The following is a 24428-nucleotide window of genomic DNA, read 5'->3' as shown; positions in this document are numbered from 1 at the left end:
TCTTGATAGGATGTATTGACCCTTCTTTGTAAGGTACGCACTGCCCTTGACTTTATAAGATGTCTTGATAGGATGTATTGACCCTTCTTTGTAAGGTACGCACTGCCCTTGACTTGATAAGATGTCTTGATAGGATGTATTGACCCTTCTTTGTAAGGTATGGAATGCCCTTGACTTGATAGGATGTCTTGATAGGATGTATTGACCCTTCTTTGTAAGGTACGCACTGCCATTGACTTGATATTAGCCTTTTTCTGGGAAAACTGGGCTAAATGCATCTGTGTGAAGTGTAAAGCCAGATTAACCTGTGCATTCTGCACATGCTGATCAGGGATGCGCTTTCCATTTTTTTGGGATTTTTTGTTTAAGGAAGTCTCTTTTAAAGTAAAAATTATTTGTATGCGAAAATTGTCTACCCGGATAAGCAGACTGCACAGACTGTGATGACACTTTACCCACATGTATGAAGTCCAGTTTTCCCGGAATGAGGCATATATGATGTCCTGGTATCTTGTCTTCATTGGATGTTTTTATTGATGGTTGTTAAATGTTGTCTTTTTAGTATTTCTTGATCAGGTCTTTTTCCACTTTTCATTTGGTTCAGAATATTTAACACTTTTCCAAAGCTAAATGCAACTATATTTCCCAATTAATGGAAACAAATTCCCACTCATAATGTAATGGCAACAAAATAATTAATCAATTTTGATAATGTTCTGCATTTAAGTAATTTCTATCAAATCAAAAAAATAAATACCTCATACACAAAGTTGTACGATGACTACTCTGATATACATGTACATGTATTTGGTATTTAGTTACGTTATTGGACAAATTTCAGAATTAAAAATTCCCATGTGAAGCAAGAAGTGTTTTTTTTCCCCCAAAGGACTGAAAAAAGCCTGGTCTTGTTATGCTGTCAATAGGATTTCTTGTGATCTACCTACATGCAGTTGTCCAACAGTTCCTTTAAAACCCATGATATGATGCCTGTTGCTATGGTTTCAGGTGTTCCTACAGCATCTGACCCCTCTCCTGACCCTGAGCACATTTACAGCCCTCTGGCTCACCATTCTGGACTTCATGGACAAGTACATGCATGCTGACAGGGGTGACCTGCTGGTAAGACAAGCAAACATTTGGTAAAGTTAAAAAAAGAACCTCTGTCGACACAGAAGTACAAAAAAAATATGTAAAATATTTGATAGCAACAATATTTGTTTATTACATCATGGAGTACAATTTTTTATAATAACTTTTTAACATTATTATCTACTTACCAATTAAACAGCAATAAAAAATTAATAAACAATTTATTGATGAATTAAGAATCTAAGGATGCACAGACAAGCTGACGGACAGACAGAGAGACAGACTAAACGAATAAACAAACAAGGCACAAATGATTTATCAATTTTTTTGGAAATAATTATTTACTTATTACCAAAACAAGTAACCAGCACCAATTTGTAAATACCACAAATAGATAAAACATCTTGCCATTCGATATCCATCACAGGCCGAGGCCATCCCAGAGTCCTTAAAGAACATGTTGCTAGTGATGGACACGGCGAAGATATTCCAGTCGTCTGGGGGAGAGGTGGACAGTCAACTGTGGCGGCTCACCTGGGACCGTATCAGCACCTTCCTGCCACACCTGAAGGACGAACTCTTCAAGCCAGCTGAACCAGGTATTACCCTTGGCCATTCAGATACACATTTGAACGCGTTTGTTGCCCTTAGAAAATCAAATTTATCCTTTCCCCCATAAGAAAGAAAGTGAAAATGGCTTTTGCAACCAGCATAAAACCAGAACAGCCTGCGAGTAACTCACAGTCTGTTCAGGTTTTATGTTGTTTGCTGCTCATCAGTAACTAAGGGTTGAAAATGAAGCCATTGAAACTTGAATTTAGTAAGAAAGGTATTTAAGTATATTTAACTTTATATGGAAATACAAATGCGTCAAAATAAGTATCTAAGTGGTAAAGGGTTAAATTACAGAAATTTCTTACTAGATTTAAGTTGTAAATGTTTCATTTTTCCCTTACGATACTGATGAACAGCAAACAGCAGAAAACCTGATAAGACTGCGGGATGCTCACAGGCTGTTCTGGTTTTATGCTGGTTTACATGTAGACATTTTCACTTTGCCTCTGAGCAGAAAATGGTAAAGAGGCCAAGATAAGAGGCAGTTATGGAAACTAGCAGGGGCTAATTGCTTCAAAAATGTTTTATGGGTCGGGTCCTTTCTGGGAAAAATTGCTATATGTTTGCTGTTCCAGATAGTTTGAAAAGTTGGCAAAAACTTTACCAAAGTTTTAGTTTTTATCTGTGAAAGTGATATTTGAATAGTTTTCCTTGGTGCGTTTGCCTTTGCGAAATACCCTTTCGAAAGGAAAAGTAAGATGTAATATTACCCTAAAGTAAATTATATAGGAGGATTTGTCAACATTGAAGATTTTGCTCTAAACATTTATTCTAATTTTCATAAGAAAGACAGTCTTCTTAATAATGAAATAAATTGAACGTTTCTAGATATAAAATAAATACATGCACTTTATATACTTCTCACTTTTAATTACGAGAATAAATTCAATATCTAAGCCCATTTCTATCTGTGGTTCTGAAATACCCTGAACAAATTTTCATTTTTTTCCTATATAGTCAAGGAAACTTGCTTTTCTTTCCTGTTCCTGTAACAAGAGCTCATCTCAGTAATATAAATCATTGAGCTGAAAATAATTTCCGTTGAATGAAGGATTTAAATGGACATGCAAATTATCTTGTTTAGAGCCCATTAAGCTGGCAATGGAAAGGGAGGCAACTCCAACTCCTGAGGCTGAGTCATCCCCTTTGATATCAGGGGCAACAACTGAGCAGTCTTCCACTCAGGCAACAGATGGAAATTCAGGTATGGTTGAGAATATCTACAATCTAGTTTAGACGTTGATAGTTGTTGTTTTTGTGTTTTCTTAGGGCTTATAGCATAATCAGTTCGTTTTTTAAGGCTGATTTATTGCAGATAAACAACTTGCCAATTACGCTTACAACCTTAATTTTTTTTATAAAGTTTAGGTTAATAAGTTGTTAAGTTCTAAGCATATTGTGTATGAGCTAATCATTTTTTAGCCATTCAAATATATTTGCAATATTTTATTTATCTCTCAATTATACAGACGTAGTGCACCATTAAAATTGGGTGAATAAGATCTATAAATAGCAAAACTCTTTTCTTTTTTTTCCAAAAAATTATTCTGTTAATACCAATAACAAAAAGTAGTGTTAAGTATAGGGCTTGAAAAAAGGAAGTCAAGAAGTCCTGTTGCAGACTTGTCATAAAGTATAAAGCCTAAACTAAATTAGAACAATTACAAGGTTTTTTAGAGTTTTGTTATCTTGGTAAAACATGATTATGTTTTCACTAGTGATTTGTGTTGTGTGTGTGTGTATTTTTATATCTTTTGTGTGTATATCACATAGAGCTTTTATCTTATATCAATACTAACACTATGTTTTTGTACAATTAAAGTGTTAAAATGTTAAAGTTCACATTTGTTTGAATTCTATTATAAGTTTAATGACCCCTATTGATTTTCAGGTCACTAGGTCAAAGGTCAAGGTCATGGTGACTTGACACAGAAAAATGGTTTCTGGATGATAACTCAAGAAAGCTTACGCCTAGGATCATGAAACTTCATAGGTACATTGATCATGACTCCCAGATGACCCCTTTTGATTTTCAGGTCACTAGTTCAAAGGTCAAGGTCACGGTGACTTGACACAGTAAAATGGATTCCGGATGATTACTCAAGAATGCTTACGCCTAGGATCATGAAACTTCATAGGTACATTGATCATGACTCGCAGATGACCCCTATTGATTTTCAGGTCACTAGGTCAAAGGTCAAGGTCACGGTGACTTGACACAGTAAAATGGTTTCCAGATGATAACTCAAGAATGCTTACGCCTAGGATCATGAAACTTCATAGGTACATTGATCATGACTCGCAGATGACCCCTATTGATTTTCAGGTCACTAGGTCAAAGGTCAAGGTCACGGTGACTTGACACAGTAAAATGGTTTCCAGATGATAACTCAAGAATGCTTACGCCTAGGATCATGAAACTTCATAGGTACATTGATCATGACTGGCAGATGACCCCTATTGATTTTCAGGTCAAAGGTCAAGGTCACAGTGACAAAAAACGTATTCACACAATTGCTGCCACTACAACTGACAGCCCATATGGGGGGCATGCATGTTTTACAAAGAGTTTTGTTTAAGTTAAAGTTGAAAAAAAAAACACACACGGTATATTGTTCTGCTTTATAGACCCGTATGTAAGATGTTGTATATTTCATTAAGAGGATAAATTTACTCAGTAAAAGCTGTGGACATTTGAAATATTTGAATATTTTAATTTAAATGTTATTCTGTGTTAGACATTTATCACAGATATGTATAAAGGTATAAATATGCATGCACTGGTTGGAATATCTTTTCATACTTCTACGATATGTATTACTCAGAATAGAAGCTTGTACATTACACTCTCATTTAAATCCATCTATGACGTCGTGTTTGCGAATAGAACACCAGTGTGACCCCCCATTGCGGCCAACAACCACTGTAACATCACGTCCTAGCAGCCCAGACAACAGCTTCTTAGCAACGGAGACAGAACTTCCCATAGCGGCCCCATACTTCCTTCACACTCCATTACCCATACTTCCCAGCTCTGGAATCATCATGACGACCCTTAATGAGCAAACAAGCACCAGAAATGCTGCTCATGGGGTGGATTCAACTCTTCGACGCAGCCCAAGTGAACCTGTGTTGGCACCCGCGGTACCTCTGTTGTTAAACCCAGACCTTATGAAAGGTACAGGCATACATATAGTGTCGCCACAGGTTCATGTAAGTACGGACTACTGACTGATAGGCATGCTGGCTGGGTATGCGTATCAGGCCCCTGGGATTGAAACCCACCCTTTGCATGGAAGATTCGATTGGTACATGGGTCACAAGAGCTCCAGATAATAGTGTTTTTTGTGTGCTTATATACTCTTGACATTTTGCAATTACCCTTTATAAAATGTCAGTATGAAACACTTGTACAGTTACAAAATAAAGCAGGGGGCTACATTCACCACTGAACGTGCTTTAAAAAAGCAACAGCAAAACATTTTATTTCTGTAGTAAAGATTTTTTATCTGTCTTATGAAACCACAATATTAACATGCAAATATAAATGTTTCACACTTGATATAATGATAATTAAGCCCAGCCCAATTTGGAAATACCCTATCTTATTCAGGGGTCAAGGGGAAAAATACTTTTTGTGAAAGATCAGGGGGTACATTACCCTTTAAAGAAAAGCCTTTTATTTACTCTTTTAAGAGTCCTGTGTTACTTAAGAACTCAGATACACTATGAATTTGTTACACAATTGCAATTAAAGGAATTCATTTGGATAGAAATAACATGCCCAGTGCACTGCTTAAGAATACCTTTTTACATGAAGATTTCACATAAACTAAAGTGATGGACTTAATTCATCAATCAACTCATCAAAGTATCACTTCTTCTGTTCTTTAAACTGTAATATACAGGTATCCAATTAGTAATTGTTCAAACCTACAACTGTACTTTTGCCATGCCTCTTGATTGACTTAGGGCGATTCGGTCAGCAAACGTTGTTCTCATGGATTATTGATCAGGCATTTGCTTGGTTCCATGTTAAAGTCAGTATGGAAATTAAGCCAATCAAATCAGGCTTGAACACTAATAACATGTTTGTTTTCTTAACACAGTGAAGCATGTGAAGTAGCTTTTTTATGCCCCCGAATTGAAAGATAGGGGGCATATTGTTTTTGGCCTGTCTGTCTGTCATTGTATGTGTGTATCCCATAACTTTAACCAAAACTTTAACCTTCGTTAAAGTTTGCTCATAACTTTTTGAATATTGAAGATAGCAACTTGATTTTAATAGCTTAATTACGTTACCTGATATCATATGCTATTTACTCTGATAGGATCGTAATTCATCCGGAATTTTCTGTCCTAGGAATCCCACACTTTTCATAAACCCGTCAGGTAGGTCAGAACGGTCACATAGTGCCGTGTAGCCGAAGAACCAAAACGGGACATTACCCAGAATTCACTCTTATTCCGGATGCGATATACAAAGGCCGACATTTTTGTTATTGACTTAATTGTTGCTTCTGTTTCGCTGGATTCTTCTGTTTAACAGAATAGAGAAGTTTTTGTATTGCGTTAAAACATTCTCCGTATATATATCCGTGTATTTCTGTATTGTTTTGTGTATTTGTTTGTTTGTTCAAGGCAAAATATGCCTCAAACACGTGGCTCATGTGGACACATAAGGGCAGCATGGGACAACCGTGGTAGCTGCCTGTCGTGTGCAGGATGTACCCAGGATAACTGCTGCCCTTTCTGTGAGCATTGGTCTGCAGATACCTGGGCCATCAAGCGTCGACCCTTCAAGAGTCGTGGACGCAACAAGAATAGTTCAGATCAAAGTTGGAAAAGTTCCGTGTGTCGGGACTTTTCACCACACGATCTTGACCATATGCCACCAGTAGCTGCCAGGCATCGGTCCCTACCCCGTGAGACACCGGACAAAATTTGCCCGGTCCGTTCATCGGGAATGACCAGTTGACCGGTCCGGAGACTTCACCGGTCAACATTGACCGGTCCGGTCACGCTATGACCGGTCACCGGTCACTGACCGGTCCGGTAACCGGTCATGCTATGACCGGTCCGGTCACCGGTCAACCAGTCATTGACCGAACCGGTCACCGGTCATGCTATGACCGGTCACCGGTCATGTAATGACCGATCCGGTCACCGGGTACCGGTCTGTGCCACAGACCGTTCCGGTCACCGTAGATGTTAACACTACCTTGTCAGTACTGCACAAAGGTAGACGCAGCCGCGTTTCTACTGTGAGTCACAGACGTAAATGTGTAGTGTCTGATGTTTCTGGCTACTCCTCCACCTCGGGCTCGTCGTAGTATGACTGGTCTACTTCAAATAGCCCTCATCATTATCGGAAGGGACGTCGTTCACGCTCACGGAATGTTTCTCGGCATAGATTGCCTCGTAAAGAGCGATCACGCCAGCGCTCGGGGAGACGTTCGATCAGGAAACATCATTCCCAGCGCCGCCGAACAGTGTCTGGGCATCGCAGGGATAAGGGACATAGACCTTCCTCTATTAGGCGCTCTCGGACTCCTAGGTCCCCTAGTCGATCCTTCTCTGAGGAATCTATTGACACCCTTACACGTGTGTCGGCCTCTCTTTTGGCCTCAACACACACTTCAGGCTTTCCTGGACCTGGAAGATGCATACTTCCATGTTCCTATCCATCCCAACTACTGGAAGTACCTGCGCTTCTCCTTTCGCGGCCAGGTCTACCAGTTTGGGGCGATGCCCTTTGGATTGGCCATGGCTCCACGAGTTTTCACCAAACTCATGGCTGCAGTGAGGGCACACCTCCGATTACACGGGGTTCAACTGCTTCAGTATTCGACGATTGGCTCTTACACCAGCTCCATCGTCGACTGCTTCTGCTACACCTAGAGTTCTCTTGGAAGGAGCTCCTCTCTTAAGGACTCCTTCTCAATGTAGCCAAGTCAGACCTCATTCCCTCTCAGGATTTCTTCATCAGGAAGTGGCCAACCAGATACTCCTCATATTAGGTTATCCACTGGTCGACCTGTTTGCGACCAGAGACAACCACAGACTTCCTCTGTATGTGAGTCCAGTGTACGAACCAGCAGCGTGGGCGGTAGACGCGCTTTCGTTCGATTGGGATCAACTGGACGCTTACGCTTATCCCCCACCCATTCTAATTCCCCAAATCTTAGGGAAAATCAGTGTGAGCTCTTGCCGGATCCTCCTGATAGCCCCTTGGTGGCCCAGGAGATCCTGGTTCAACGACCTTCTTGGTCTCCTGTGCAAATTTCCCAGGGATTTCCCGCACAGGTCAGATCTCCTATCTCAGAGAGGCAGACTTCACTTGGATCCAGACATGTTCCACTTACACGTCTGGTCGTTATCAGGCAATCCCTGCAGAAGAAACGCTTTTCTGTCAGGGCTTCAACGCTCGTTGCCTCTGCAAGGAGAAAGTCCACCAGAGCAGTCTATGATGCTCGCTGGAAACTCTTCTCTAATTGGTGTGTTCGAGGAAAAATTGATCCCCTCAATCCCTCTGCTAGACGCATAGCGGATTTTCTAACCTATCTCTTTGATGATAAGAAACTTTCTCTTAGCTCCATCAAAGGATATAGATCTGTGCTTTCGCATACCTTGGCTTTTCGTAAGTCATCTCAAGTATGTGCGGACCCAGCCATTTCGGAACTGATCCGAGCCATGGAACTTAAACGTCCTGTGTCTCGTTCTCTTACCCCCCAATGGGATTTGGCTTGTGTTCTTGGATCGCTTATTAAAGCTCCCTATGAACCCCTTAATCAGGCTTCTTTACAGTTCCTAACCTCGAAGACTGTTTTCCTTCCTACCATGGCTTCATCCAAACGTAGAAGTGAAATTCATGCTCTTTCTATCGAAGAAAGCCATCTTCGTTTTTATTCCTCCGATGGCTCTGTCACCTTGTTTTGTCAGCCAGGATTCCTTGCTAAAAATCAACTCCCCTCAATGGCTTCTAAACCCTTCAAGGTACCAAGTCTTTCTAGAACTTGTGGTAATGAAGATGAAGATAGACTCCTCTGCCCTGTCAGGTCTTTGAAGTTCTATCTTAGTAGAGTTAAGTCTATTCGAGGTTCTCGCAAGAGACTCTTCATTAGCCTTAAAAGGGGGGGGGGGCGATGTGTCTGCGGCTTCTATTTCCCGTTGGGTAGCCTCGACTATAAAAAGGGCTTACTCTTCTCTTTCTTCAAGGGATTCATCCCTTTTTAAGATTAGACCGAATGAATTACAAGCAATGTCGGCTTCGTGGGCATATATTAATCGATAATATAAATAATAATATATGAATTCGATAATTTTCTCGAACAATATGCACACTTTGATAATGTACGCTCAAGGCATTACAATGCAGTACGTAATAGTGGAGGAGTCAGTGTTTTTATAAGAGACCACTTGATAACATCAGGTTTTGTAAAACGGATTTTTAATGATTTTAAAGATTGTATTATACTGTTTATAAAATCAAGTATCTACACTAATATGAAGGATTTAATAATGTACTTTGCGTATGTAGCACCAGAAGGCTCTAGAATTTACAATACGTTATGTGAAAATAATGGTATCTTATTACTTGAAAGCAATTTATTACTGATAAAAGAACAATATCCAAATTGCTACCTATACCTTGCAGGTGATTTTAATGCGAGAACGAAAGATTTAAATGATTTTATTTTATCAGATAGTTTGAAATATTTATATAATTGCGAAGTTGATTATGATGAAGATTTGTTTGATCTCCCCAGGGAAAATAGAGATAGAGAAGTAAATAGATACGGATTGTCTTTGATTGATTTATGCTGTACTCATAATGTTCATATTGTTAATGGCAGATTTGTAGACGACTGTAATGGTAATTTTACATGTATTGCCAACGCAGGTCATAGTGTGGTAGACTATCATATCGTATCAAGTGAATTGTTTAACTATATCGAACACTTTTATGTACAAAATAATTATGACTCTGACCATTTCCCCTTGTACGCTCAGTTAAGGTTCCGAACTTCTGAAAAATTGCAGGAGGAGCAAGTCGAGTTATCCGACACGATAAGTTATGACCGTTATATCTGGCGAAAATATGGTTATGAGATGTTCATAGAAAATTTTACGCGTAACTTCGCGTCTTCGAAAGATAACATTCTAAGTACTATCCAAACAAATGTAAACGATGCAGCTTTAAAAATAATACATGTTTATAAGATTTCTGCCGAACATATGATTTTTAGACATAATAACCAATTGAGTAAAAAACAAGAGCCTTGGTGGGATAGGCAATGCTTGTTAGCAAAACGAAAGAAATACTCTCTTCTTAGACGTTTTTGTTCGACAAATAATAATGTAGATTTTTTAAACTATAAGGTAGCTAGATCATCTTTCAAAAACATGTGCAAGGCGAAACTATGCACGTATCAACATAAAAAACGATTTTCACTGCTAAAATCAAGCAATAATCCAAAAACGTTCTGGAAACTAGTAAGAGGGCATACAAAGCCTGAAACGGAAAGCAATTCTATCTCCCCTGGAAAATGGCGAGATTATTTTCAATCTTTACTTTACAGTAATGATCAGATTCCAATTCATAATACCCGATTTGATAACAGTGACGATTATGATGTTAATAGCCCTTTTAATAGACCAATTAGAGATGAAGAAATAAGGATCAGTATATCTAAGCTGAAAACTGGTAAATCACACGGTAAAGATGGGATTGGAGCGGAATTTTATAAAAACACACAACATATTATAATTTCGATCTTGAATAGTCTTTTTAATCAAATTTTAGATACAGGTATATTTCCGGAATCGTGGTGCGAAAGTATTATAGTCGGTCCCAATATTTAAATCGGGCAGTAAGGAAGAACCGGCTAATTACAGAGGAATTTCACTGATTAATGTCATGTATAAAATTTTCTCAAGTATAATTACTGACCGCATAAATGAGTGGGCAGAGAAAAACACCATCATAGAAGAGTCACAATCCGGGTTTAGATCTGGGTACTCGGTTGTAGATAACCTTTTTTGTCTCCAGAGCATGATTCAAAAATATACGTCTAAACCTGGTGGTCGTTTCTACGTACTATATGTGGACTTCAAAAAGGCATTTGATTCATTGGTTCATTTCAAACTTTTTACCAGTTTATATGCCAAAGGTATGAACGGCAAGATCCTAATTGTCTTGCAATCGATGTACGCAAATTTACGCGCACATGTAAAAGTATCCGGAAGTATCATTACGCAACCGTTCCGCTGTAACATCGGTACCAGGCAGGGTGATTTAAGCTCACCGATAATATTTTCAATATATATAAATAATTTAGTAAGCTATCTAAGGGAACATTGTAGTCATGGAATATTTATAACCAATGACATACCAGATATTTATTGTTTGATGTACGCTGATGACGTAGCTAATTGCGCGGACACAGCATATAACCTTCTAGTCCAAATAATTAGACGTAAGCTACCCCGCTTAAATCGACCTCATATTTATAGGAGTAATAACCTTCAGTTACATTTAAACGCTGTTGCAAAATTTTGTGAAGATACTGGTATGCAGATTAACATGAATAAAACCGAAATTATAGTCTTCCGCAATGGTGGTCCTTTAGGCAATTATGAAATGTGGTTTCTAAATGGTCAAAAGGTTAAAGTCGTTTCAGTTTATAAATATATGGGTCTGTTATTTACTCCAAAGCTATCGTGGACAGCTGCTAAATCCAAGTTGGTGGCACAAGCACGCAAAGCATTCTTCTCTATCAAACAGTTCCAAGTTCCCTTTAGTTATTTTACCCATAGTGACATTTTTAAACTTTATGACACTATGGTTGTACCCATACTCACATTTGGGGCTGAAATATGGGGTTATGAATACTGTGATAATATAGAAAGATCACAAATAGAATTTTGCAAATATTTCTTAGGCGTCGGTTCGACGGTTAATAACAGAATGGTCTTAGGGGAGTGTGGCGGATTACCACTTTGTTGTGTGTATTATCTGAAATGCATAAAATACTGGTGTCATTTACTTCATATGCCTAATCATAGATATCCAGTTAATTGTTACAAAATGCTGAAGTCATTAGACGATATTGGAAGGAAAAATTGGGCAACATATGTGAAGGAACTCTTATTTAAATATGGTTTTGGTTTTGTTTGGGTTGCCCAGGACGTAGGCGATATTACTATATTTTTACAATATTTTAAACAGCGTATACAAGACTGTAAAACCCAAGACTGGCACAATTAGATAAATGCATCTCCGCGCTGCGACACTTACAAACTTTTTAAATCACTTTTAACTCCGGAGAAATATTTAACTATAGATGTACCCTTTAAGTCACGTCGCGCATATGCTCGTTTTAGGTGTTCCAATCATAAATTGAACATTGAGTTTGGAAGGCATTCTAACGTACAGCGCGAAAACCGAACATGCTTATTTTGTTTAACAAGATTTGACGTACATGTATTGGAGAACGAATTCCATGCTTTCTTTGAGTGCCCCCAGTACACAGATATAAGAACAAGTTATTTGTATAATTGGTATAACGGCCAAAGAAACGAAACGTCATTTAATATTCTAATGAGCAGCACTGATATCACTGTTATAAAACAATGAACTTTCTATGTTACGAAATTAATGAATGTCATTGGGAATATAAATTTACCTTGATTACAAACTTTTTGTTTTTGTTATATTTTGTGTTGTATAATATTGTGTATATTGTTGAAACAAAAGTGTAAAATCACAATGTATACAAGGTGGCATTTATCATTGTATAATGTTATTGTAAATGAATGCTGTATTTTGGGCCGGAGGCCTTTATTTACATGTTATCTAATAAATCTTGAATCTTGAATCATACCCCACTCTCTGACGTGCTTCAAGCTGCTTTCTGGAGGAATCAGACCACTTTTTCATCTTTTTATCTTCATTCTCTGGAGTGCCAACAGGACAACTTGTATTTGTTGGGCCCCCTTGTGGTTGCACAAACGGTAGTATCTTCTACGGCATAGGTATATTACGCTTATCCGTGAATTAAGTTAATACCGTAATAACGAAGATTAGCTGAGAACCTGAGATATGGGTTCCGCTGTGATGGGGAGATTTGCGAACCTTCCCGCCTCAGCTGCAAAGTCAGCATATGATATCAGGTAACTAATTAAGCTATTAAAACAAATTTTTCTAGTAAAATTCATTTTAATTAGTAATTACTTACCTGATATCGGTTAGTCCCACCTCCCACCCCGCTCTTCGTCTAATATTTCATATTTTTTATTGGAATAAGAGTGGATTCTGGGTAATGTCCCGTTTTGGTTGTTCGGCTACACGGCACTATGTGACCGTTCTGACCTACCTGACGGGTTTATGAAAAGTGTGGGATTCCTCGGACAGAAAATTCCGGATGAATTACGATCCTATCGGAGTAAATAGCATATGATATCAGGTAAGTAATTACTAATTAAAATGAATTTTACTAGAAAAATTTGTATTTGGCATGCATGTGTATCTCATGAAGCTGCACATTTTGAGTTGTGAAAGGTCAAAGTCAAGGTCATCCTTCAAGGTCAAAAGAGAAAAAAGCAATCCAAGGGAAGTAATAAGCTGTAAAAGGGAGATAATTTCTAAACCTGCCAAATGATACATTTAAATTTTATTTCAAAGCGGCGCAATAGGGGGAATTGTGTTTCTGACAAACACATCTCTTGTTTATCTATGCCATTTCTAATTGTCTATGGTATATCTGACTGAGAGGAAGTCATGTGCTGATATTTAATACAAATGCTATACATTATTATTGGACCTATAAATAAACATATTCCAATTGGTCTAGAACATTGTCTGCAGCACAAAACAAGTACAATATTTAATAGACATTTAATAATAAAAATAGCTGTTTCTTCTTGTAATTTTTTATCACTTGTAAATTAAAATCTACCAAAACCACAAAACACACTTAATATGTGTCAGCATTTGAATATGATGATCCTTTTGCATCGAAAGTGTCCTAGAAACTAATACGTGTTAGAACACCTATATTTAATTGCATCTCATTGAAAAAATCCAATATATCACCTGTGCTTTTATATGTATCAATGCTTACAATTTTCATTAGATTCTTTTCAAATACGTTGAACAAATATCAACATAAAATATAACATCATTGGTGTACTAATATACTAACTCTTTTGTACAGTTCTATAGTAAGTGTATAAATTTTTTTGCGGTAAAATACATGTGATTACAGTCCATTTTGTTGGTTATGGCAAATGTACCTCATTCCTTATTTATGTTTGGTTTGTTTTTGGCTGTGTGTGTTTGAAATAATTATGTTAATTTTTTTTAAACATTGATATTATGGTGTTTTTAGTCTTTGATTTTCATGTAAAATATAAGATATTTAATGCCTCAAAGGACATCTAAAATATTTAACAATATTCTCTTGACAGTAAAAAGGTATTTTTTTCAATTTACGTTGATTGAATTAAATTGGAAAATTGTGTATACCAACATTTTAGTTGTGCACTGGAAAAAACGCGCTTAATGCACACAAAAAAGAGCCTGAAGTATCATCCCAGATCAGCCTGTGCAGTCCACACATGCTAGTCAGTATCGTCCCAGATTAGCCAGTGCAGTCCACACATGCTAGTCAGTATCGTCCCAGATTAGCCTGTGCAGTCCACACAGGCTAGTCAGTATCGTCCCAGATTAGCCTGTGCAGTCCACACAGGCTAGTCAGTGCCTGAAGTATCGTCCCAGATCAGCCTGTGCAGTCCACACATGCTAGTCAGTTACAACACTTTCTGCTTAGAATGGATAATTCTATAGAAGTGACTTCTTTTAATGTTTTAATGACAAATTCCAGAAAAGTGGATAGTGTGGTCCTTGATTAGCCTGTGCAGACTGCACATGCATTAATCCTGCAGACTGCACATGCATTAATCCTGGTTTTCCTAGAACGTTGCCCATTAAAAATGTACAGGTAGTTCAAGCAGAACTGCACAATGTATAACAAGTAAACATGATCCTGCATGTGAAAGTTACAACACTGTTACATTGAAAAAGTTGTTTCATTTACTGTCTGATTATGTAGTATATATAGGTGCATATCTCAATTTATATTACGCTTTATGGGTCAAACAAAAATAATGATTAACCATTATCTGACAACCAAATCTGCATAGCATAGTGTGGTTGTCACATAGCTGGTTTTCTTTTTGAAGTACGTACAACAATTTCACTTATGTTGTTTTTTTGCTGATCAATAACATAAAATCTCATTCTTGAACTAAGTTTGAACTTTGATTATTAAGTCAATTAAATTTAAACCTGCTATTTAATTGCTATGTTATTTATAATACTTTTGAACGCTTAAATTTAGTTTTCAATCACACTTAATTAAATATCTGAGAATTCGGGAACAAAATGTCCTGTATTTCAAAAGAATAAGACAAAAAATGACATATTAAAAGCCTGAAAATTAAGAATTGCTTAAAAGCCTGAAAATGAAGAATTACTTTAGTAAGATTTATTGTACGCTTCCATTATATGACCAGAAGCAATCCCTACAAATATCATGCTAAATTTTTTTTTTACACAAATGAAAATCAGCTCAGAAAGTTAAAATCATTTCAAAATATTGGTAAATATTTTAAATTGAGAGTGAGTGTGTGTTTGAAAACCTTCATAGTTGTAAGCCTCTTGCTGATTTCTTCAGATGGTCAGCCGAGCGCGAGACTCGAGTCCCAGACCTCCAGCAGGCGTTCTACAAGCCCCACCCACAGCCCACAGCACGCCAGAGATGTCCCTGTGGCAAACTACCCAATGAACCGAGTCCATGATATATGAAGGCTGGACTCCTAGAACTGGTAACAGAACGGTTAATAGCAAAGGAGGAGATGGACTCTTAGTGGAGAGTTTATGGACTTAGTGGAGAGTTTATGGACTCTTAGTGGAGAGTTTATGGACTCTTAATGGAGAGTTTATGGACTCTTAGTGGAGAGTTTATGGACTCTTAGCAGATAGTTTATGGACTCTTAGTGGAGAGTTTATGGACTCTTAATGGAGAGTTTATGGACTCTTAGTGGCGAGTTTATGGACTCTTAGTGGAGAGTTTATGGACTCTTAGTGGAGAGGTTATGAACTTTTAGTGGAGAGTTTATGGACTCTTAATGGAGAGTTTATGGACTCTTAGTGGAGAGTTTATGGACTCTTAATGGAGAGTTTATGGACTCTTAGTGGAGAGTTTATGGACTCTTAGTGGAGAGTTTATGGACTCTTAATGGAGAGTTTATGGACTCTTAGTGGAGAGTTTATAGACTCTTAGTGGAGAGTTTATGGACTCTTAGTGGAGAGGTTATGGACTCTTAGTGGAGAGTTTGTATGAAATGAAATGATGGATTTCTTGTTTGAGAAATTATGATGTCTAATGAAGTGTTCCAGTGTTCAACTTATGGAAAGAGAAAAGTAAATACAAGTTTATGAAGTGATGGATTGTTATAAAACGAAAATTTATTGTCAAATGGAGTGATAGACTCTTAGTTAGAGAAAAGTTAAAAGCATATAGTGTTGGACTTCTTGAAAGAGAAAAGTATTAACTTTAGTGAACTGAATCCACACTATGGTTTAAGTGATGTGAAAGAAAACTTATTATTATAGCGGACTACGTGCCAAGTCAGAATATATGACATGATTGACCCGGAAAAAAGACATTTTTAACTGATTCCACTATTCATGAAGTGATGGGCTGTTATTACGAGAAAAACCCCATAGATAACCGAGTATAATCCACAAAAGATGACGTGGTAAGAGAAAAGAGTGATTTACTTTTAGTAAGATTTAGTAAGATTGGATAGGGACAGGATTTCTTAAATTTGTATAAAAATAGATGACTAAATAAGAGTGTTCTATTAACCCATTTATGCCTAGTAGACTCTCCCATCCTTTATTTTGGATCAATTTATTTCCAAAATAAGGGATGTCTAGTATATTTATTTCTATATTTAGAATATTTCTTACAGAAATTCCTTAAAACAAACAGCGCAGACCCTGATGAGACCCCGCATCATGCGGCGTCTCATCTGGGTCTACGCTGTTTGCCAAGGTCTTTTTCTAGACGCTAGGCATAAATGGGTTAATGACATAAAGGAAATATGTACCCAGCAAATTTGCAAATGTAGAAGAAATATTTTATTTTTATTTTTTAAGCAAACCATTCAGTAGACTGGTTTTCTAGAATGTCACGGGTCTTTAATAATAATGAATGAAGTTATTGCATACACCTACAGGTAGAAAGCATGTATTCTGCCGCCTAAACGCTGATTGACTGATAAGATTATGGGGCAGAAAAGATTTCAAGCTTGCATCATTTTAAATTCAAAGAGAGGATGTTGTCAAGTGTAGCATGCGCAATGATGTAAAACTGTTTGTTTCATGTTGGAAAAGTCTGGTTAGATTGTTTGTAATGCTTCACCAGCGTGATAATGTTATAAACAATGAAGGCGAGAAATTCGGGACAAAACCCCGATTATGTTTTGAAGCAACCCATTTGTCTCACACGTCTTGTGAAAGCTCCTAAACATAAGCAGCTGATTAGTGTGTTAGGGCTTTGATTGGTGGTTAGCTGAATGCAAATTGCAGTAGGATTAGAGCTTGCCAGCGCCTGTGAAATATAATCATGAATCAGAAAATCAAGCGTTCCGGAACACTGATTCGGAAGTTAAGGCACAGCATTGCAGCTGCAATAAAATGCCAGGGGGAAAGCCTGCCTTCTGACCTTAATATAGCTTAATTAAAGTACTTTTATAAACAGAAATAAGGGTATCACAATATTACTTCTATCCATTACCTGCATGTTTCCAAAGTTTTCATGTACAGCTTAGTAACGAACAATATCATTAGCCAAGATTCGAAATACTCTGCTTAAAGAACTGACAATTTTAATTAAGAAGAAACCGGACGTCTGTAAACAGGGTTTGACAGTATGTTGAACAACTGTCTACATAGGAAATCATCAAATGTCTTCACAATATTAATATAACTAACCTTTGACTGCTCCTAATGCACTGGCAAGGTCATGTATGGGTCAAATATTAGGTTATTGCTGACTTCTGTTATTGGTAATGTCAAGACCTAGGTGGCTGATCATTATATAGAATCATGTTAAATTGCCAGGTAGTTTTAATGCTATAGATTTATAAACAATTAAATTGTTGGAAACAGTGCATAGAGCCGTTAATTAATACACATATGTTTTTTATTGGTTGTCACTTACACCTTTATTGTATTCATAAATGATGCAAAAATACTAATACCTGGTGTGATAAAAAACTTAAAGTTAAAATTGAAACTCAAGTTTTGCTCTTATGTGAAATTTAAGATGGGCATTTGCATGTTGAATCCAATGATACTTGCTTTTTTAAGCCTTACAGAATGAAAAAATACAAATCATTTATGGCAATAACTACTGGTTTCATATATTTTCTTTAAAAACAAACCCATAGAAATGTAAAACAGCAAGAATTGTACAAAATTAAAATGTAAGAATTTAACAAATAGAGATTTTTGTATAGCTTTGTTACTCATTATTGCCTGTTCTTCTTATTGAATTAATGATATGGTTAGGGATGATGGTCGGTTTTTTATGTGGGAGAACCAAGCTGTTTTTAGCCTACTAAATGTTGTTATACCTGTACCTTGTTGTAAAGGTGTTTCGGTGATTATTTTTTCATTAAGTGATATGATTTGTTCTGTGCAATACCGGATGTTTTGTGGTATTAAATCTACAGTGACAATATTGCAGAATTCTGTTTGTAAAAATATTTGACTTGTACATGGATTGCTGTATATTTTTGGTTGAATTTCATTCTCATGGTGAGATAACTTGGTGCAGTTACTACTACAGCTGAGGAATTAAGAACTGAAATCATGTTTGCATTATTTATATTTTTTTGCAATAAACAATATATATACCCAAACTGGTGTTTCCAACTCCTCTGTGACAGAGGGGGTATTCATGTGATAGTCAAGATAGTCAAAATGGTGATGTTCTAGCCAAGAAGACAGAGGTTTTTTTCGCTGTTTTATATCTTAATACTTTTATTAATTGTTTAAATGCCACTCACTTTCACGCCATATCAGCAAGAAAGTCATAAGCATTTATTTCATATTAATATTTGCTCTATATCTTGAATTTACTTAGTTTCTCAACAAGATCACAACATTACAGTTCCCGCAAAGAAAATTCAAAGCAAGTAAAGTCGAGATATACAGCGAATAATAATTCAAAATAACAAAATCAAGGCTAATCACTTTCTTACTGATATGGCTGGGCAGTTTTCAACATTCAAAAATTAAACACTGGTAATAAAGGATATAAAACGTAGAAAAATATCTGTTTAGACATGGACTTCGCCATATTGACTGCATGTGATTACCCCCTGTGTGTAACTGCTGGGCGGAATTTGTTCCAACTGTAGTAACTGAATGACCTCAATTTGTAGATGAGTATAAAAAAAGTAATGTTGGCAGAAAAAAATTGTCTTTGCATTAAAGCCTTTTGTCTTTTTGTCCACTGTAGAAAATTACATGTCTCGAATTGGCATCAGTGTTTGTGACACATTTGTTAATATATACATACAATTGTGCTTGCTGTATTATGAACGTGTAATATTATATTATTTATGTTGTTAGTCATGATAAAATAGATGTTTTATTGTGTAAAGAATTGTTTCATTGAATATGTGATGTTGTTATTTGTAATTCTGGATCATTATGTTATAAGATATAAATGTAATAAACTTTAAAATATTATACATCATTGTATATTTATACTTGTTATTACTGGTTTTTAGCTCACCTGTGATTTAATATCGAGTTAATGTGAGAAGTATATATTTTTGTCAACTGTTAGCTTGTTTCCACTCGAAAAGCCATCTTGAAAGAATTTAATGTTAGGCTAAGTTGAATTTCGTTCAAATAGGGTAAAAAACTAGGTCAGTTGTTGTACCTCTTAAACTATGATAATTGAGCCCTTGTTTTCAGATTTTTTAACATCAACTATGTCATGATTTTAGATAATGACAGGTAATCAGTAAGTAGCAATGGGCAAGAAGCTGATGAGAGTTTTCCAAGTTGTCTTAAAGGGACTTGTAAAATGACAATTCACACTCTGAAAAACAGGCAAAATATGTTTTAGTTAACCCTTTACCACTTAGATACCTATTTTCATGCATTTGTTGTCCCTTAGAAAGTTGTATTTCATTTAAGACCTTTCTTACTAGATTCAAGTGTTTCATCTCCAAACCTTAGATAGTGATGAGCAGCAAATAGCATTAAACCTGAACAGACTGCAAGTTACTCACAGGTTGTTCTGGTATTCTGTCTGTCATTCTATGTTCATTGTCCCTTGTTTACCAACATGACCCCAACCTATAAACAAGAGCAGACAACTCTATCAAGCATTTTGTCATAATTATGGCCCCTTTTCCACTTAGAATATGCAGCTAATGACAGCAAGTGTAAGTTTTCGTACTACCTCATTTATTTTCATTGTCCCTTGACATATTGCTTTCATATTTTGCATACTTGTTTACCAACATCACCCCAACCTATAAACAAGAGCAGACAACTCTATCAAGCATTTTGTCATAATTATTGCCCCTTTTATACTTAGAATATGCATATTATTGATAAATCTATGTTAAAGTTTGCAGACTACCCCAAATATTTCCTATATCCTTTGACATATTGCTTTTATATGTTGTATACTTGTTTACCAACATGACCCCAACCTATAAACAGGAGCAGACCACTGTATCCAGCATTTTTACATAATTATGGCCCCCTTTACACTTAGATAATTGAACATTTTGCTTAAATTGCCATAACTTCTTTATTTATGATCACGTATTATAATTACTTTGACAAAACAACACTTACCTGAATACCACAATGGATTCCACCCAAACAATACCCCACGCCCCTACCCAGAATTCCTTCCCCCTCCCTAACCCCCCCCCCATTTTTTTTTTTAAACATCTTATAAATTACCACAAACCACATTATACCCCCCTCTCAACCCCCCCCCCCTATTTTTTTTCTTTCCTTTTTTATTTTTAAAAGATCGTCTAATAAATGACCACACCCCACATTATACCCCTTCTCAACCCCCCCCCCCCCCAAAAAAAATAATATTTTTTTTCCTTTTTTTATTTTTGAAAGATCGTCTAATAAATTATTGAATATGAATAATTTCCCCATCATGGCTTACGTTATAATGTCAAGCACTCGAATAATCGAGCGCGCTGTCCTCTGACAGCTCTTGTTTGTCCCCTACCATTTTCACCGGAGGGGACTTCTGGTTTGCGCTCTGTGCATCTGTGAGTCTGTCTGTCACACTTTTCTGGATCCTGCGATAACTTTAAAAGTTCTTCATATTTTTTCATGAAACTTGAAACATGGATAGATGGCAATATGGAAATTATGCACGTCATTTCATTTTGTTCCTACGTCAACAATTCTGGTTGCTATGGCAACAAATAATAATAATAAAAATTCTGACAATGGTGGAGCCGGTAGGGGACATATATTGCTTGGCAATAGTCTTGTTTTTACTTAACTTTAATTCTTGCAAGTTAATTTTTTTACATTCCAAATATTATTGTGTTTTTTAGCAAAATGCATTTAATAATTTTCAAAAGTATTTAAGTATTTGAACTTGTCCTTTAAAGGGACTGGTTTACTGACTCTTCACTGGTATTAAAACCTGGGACATTAAGGAGAAAAAATTTGGAACCACTGGGCCACTCAATCTTAAGAATGCTGTTTAAGTAACACATGTACCTTCCAAATAATTAATGCAAAGCAAATGTTTGACAATTTTATCTAAGTATATATAGTAAATGAGTGTGTGATTAATACACATCAACTACATCACGACTTACACATTTTTATTAACATAATAAATACAAGATGAGAACCCATTCATAATAATTTATAATAAGAATGCATTATGCTCCCAAAAGCAGTACATGTTTAGAATGCTTTTTAAACAAATTTAAGGCTATACATAAGCAATAAATGCACAATTCCCACTGAGTTCCGGTACAGAAGTCACATAAACATGGAATGTAAGTACATGCAGAACCAATTTTTATTTAATGTTTATTCACTGACAACAATTACATGTAAAATGACTAAAGCTAGAGTTTTGAACATTGTTCCAAGTATTATACATTTTGGTCTTAATAAACTGTCCACTTTTAAAATGTTTTCTATGTTTACAGATCAATTCTTTTTTCCCCTTTCTTTAACATAAAATATCACCAATATGCTCTGGATTTCATTTATAGGATAAGCAAGTCCAAACATTTCGTTCAACCCTCGTTATTTGATGATAATATGATTGTTTTCTTATATTCCACACAAATGCTTTTATTGGATGATTAAACAAGAGCTGTCTCAAAAGGATGACACATGCCCCTGAAGATGCTCTGATTTTTGGAAGAAGCTTTGATAAAAACATTCGGTTAAAACAGGATATTTGTCAGTTATTTATGATATCAGTACCATTACAAATGGATTATACATTTGGCAAATATGTTACATTTGGCCCATATATGTGATATTGACATGTGAGCAATGTTTCGATGGTTCAATGGCCATAGCTCAGAAGTGTCAGGGTCAATTTGGCTTATTATCAAACTTGACCACAATGTTATTGCCTAACACATTTTCATGAAGTGTGGAGAAGATCCTATGACATTTGCTAAAGTTATTGAGCGAAAACTAGAAAGAAAAAAAATTACGATGATTCAAGGGCCGTAACTCAGGAGTGTCTGAGGCAATTTGGCTGATTATCGAACTTGACCTAGATGTTATTGCCTTACATTTTTTCAGGAAGTTTGGTGAAGATCTGATGACAATTGCTTGACTTATTGAGCAGAAACTAATCTGGATGGACGGACGGACAAACTAACAGACGATCGGTGTGATTTTAATATGTATACAAAAAGTTCAAGTTAAACTTGATACATGTAAGGAGTACATTTAATTCCAGCCCATAACAAATGTAAATCATATATTGCTAGAAATCCCTAAAGTATCATTCCATCATTATAATGGAGAGAACTTTCATCTACATGTATAGTATGGAATGAGTGATATACAATGTATTGAATGTCATATATCGATGAGAATATTTCAGTTTTAACAGGAGTCATAAACAAGATGGCCATGGGCCCTAAGGCGCTCACCTGAGACCCAAAGTAACTAAAATATTCTGGAAAGGTGGAGTTCAAAATAATAAAAGTACTTCATGAAACATTAATAACATCATAAGGTTCACAAAAAGAAATTTGCTCGCCCCTGGGAACCATGCTCTTCAGAGCACCGGAGCCATTTTCAAAGTAAATCAAGATATTATAGGAACATGTTTTCAGCATGTTTCATTAAGATTGAACTAAAATGTGACTTATAGAGTTCACAATATTTCACTATAGCAATAAAAAGAAATCTGCCACCAACGTCAGGGCCTTGCTTTTAAACAAACTGGAACTATTTTCAGACTCACCAGTCAATGATATTTCCAATTAAAACAACAATCAACCCTATTTTAAACACAAATCTTTGATAATCACACCAAAACTACCCACCTGACATTCATAAACTGTGTGCCATAACAATTTGTGTTCCACTAATATCAGTCTGAAGGTCTTTGATGTGAGTTCCCAGCTTGGGCCTATTTCTAGGGACTAAGGGCTTTTAAGCTGCAAGCCTGTTACATCACATTAACAATTCAAGCACAGTCAATAGAGAATTAATATTTTGCTGAAAAGCCGGTGGATGAATGGGATCAATGGAGGAATAAGAGTGCATTCCTGACAAGCCATGCATTCATGATTGGGAGCTAAACAGAATTCAAGTTATATACAGTTGTTTCTCCCCTAAGTAATTTTCTGTGAAATCAATATTACTACTTAAAATTTTGAGAATATTTAATAAAGGGTTTTCAGATGGCAAAAATATGTTTGTTGCACTTCATCCACAACCAATCATAAACATATTTATCCTCTTCAGAAAGGAACAAAAATAAATAATTCTTGCAAATTTAACTGTATATCTTATCGGCAGAATTAATATTCAGATGACTGCATGGAGATCATGAATATCATAATATGCATATATTTCATTCAACGTGTACATTGGTAATTTCATAGTAGAGTGTAAGCCATTTAAAGCCATGTTTTTCAACAGACCGCAACCATAAAGGAACACGGCCTAGATATCATAACAAGATATCCATAAAACCAATGTTTTGACCAAGTTTCATGATCATTGGACAAACAAATGTGACTTCTGGAGTGTTCAGAAGCTTTTTTTAATATACAAATATAAGGAAAAAGACCCCCCCCCCTGACGGCCATGTTTTTTACCGATCCAAACCATTTTTGAACTCAACCGTCGTATCAAGGAAACAAATGTTCTGACCAAATTTCATAAAGACTGGGCAAAAAAATGTGTCTTATAGACTGTTCATATGTTTTCACTATATACATAAATTATAGGAAAAACTGCCCCACCCCCTGGTGGCCATGTTTTTCAAATGTTCACGACTATTTTCAAACTTGTCCGAGATATCCATATAACTAATGTTTTGACCAAATTTCATGATGATTAGGCAAAAAATGTGACTTCTAAA

At 36.3% G+C, this 24428-nt stretch overlaps 1 protein-coding gene across 7 annotated transcripts in view; it reads left to right on the top strand.

Annotated features, from left to right (window-relative positions):
• LOC127848820 (Golgi-specific brefeldin A-resistance guanine nucleotide exchange factor 1-like) overlaps nt 1-19540 on the top strand; it is a 65994-nt gene extending 46454 nt beyond the window's left edge. Inside the window, exons 33-38 of one of the 7 annotated variants that reach the window (XM_052381459.1) lie at nt 1009-1122; nt 1520-1691; nt 2792-2911; nt 4595-4885; nt 15447-15864; nt 16063-19540. In XM_052381459.1, the coding sequence (XP_052237419.1) occupies nt 1009-1122; nt 1520-1691; nt 2792-2911; nt 4595-4885; nt 15447-15577 (828 nt within the window). In that variant the 3' untranslated portion in view covers nt 15578-15864; nt 16063-19540. Of the gene's footprint in view, nt 1-1008; nt 1123-1519; nt 1692-2791; nt 2912-4594; nt 4886-15446; nt 15865-15908 lie in introns of all 7 variants that reach the window. The other 6 variants (XM_052381458.1, XM_052381457.1, XM_052381456.1 and 3 more) reach the window with 6 other exon arrangements.
• Nucleotides 19541-24428: the final 4888 nt, after the last annotated feature.

The sequence above is a fragment of the Dreissena polymorpha genome, chromosome 10 (assembly GCF_020536995.1).
Source record: "Dreissena polymorpha isolate Duluth1 chromosome 10, UMN_Dpol_1.0, whole genome shotgun sequence".
NCBI classification, from domain to species: Eukaryota; Metazoa; Mollusca; class Bivalvia; order Myida; family Dreissenidae; genus Dreissena; species Dreissena polymorpha.
The sequence above is the reverse complement of the archived record's forward strand: the minus strand, read 5'-3'. Positions and strand labels throughout refer to the sequence as shown.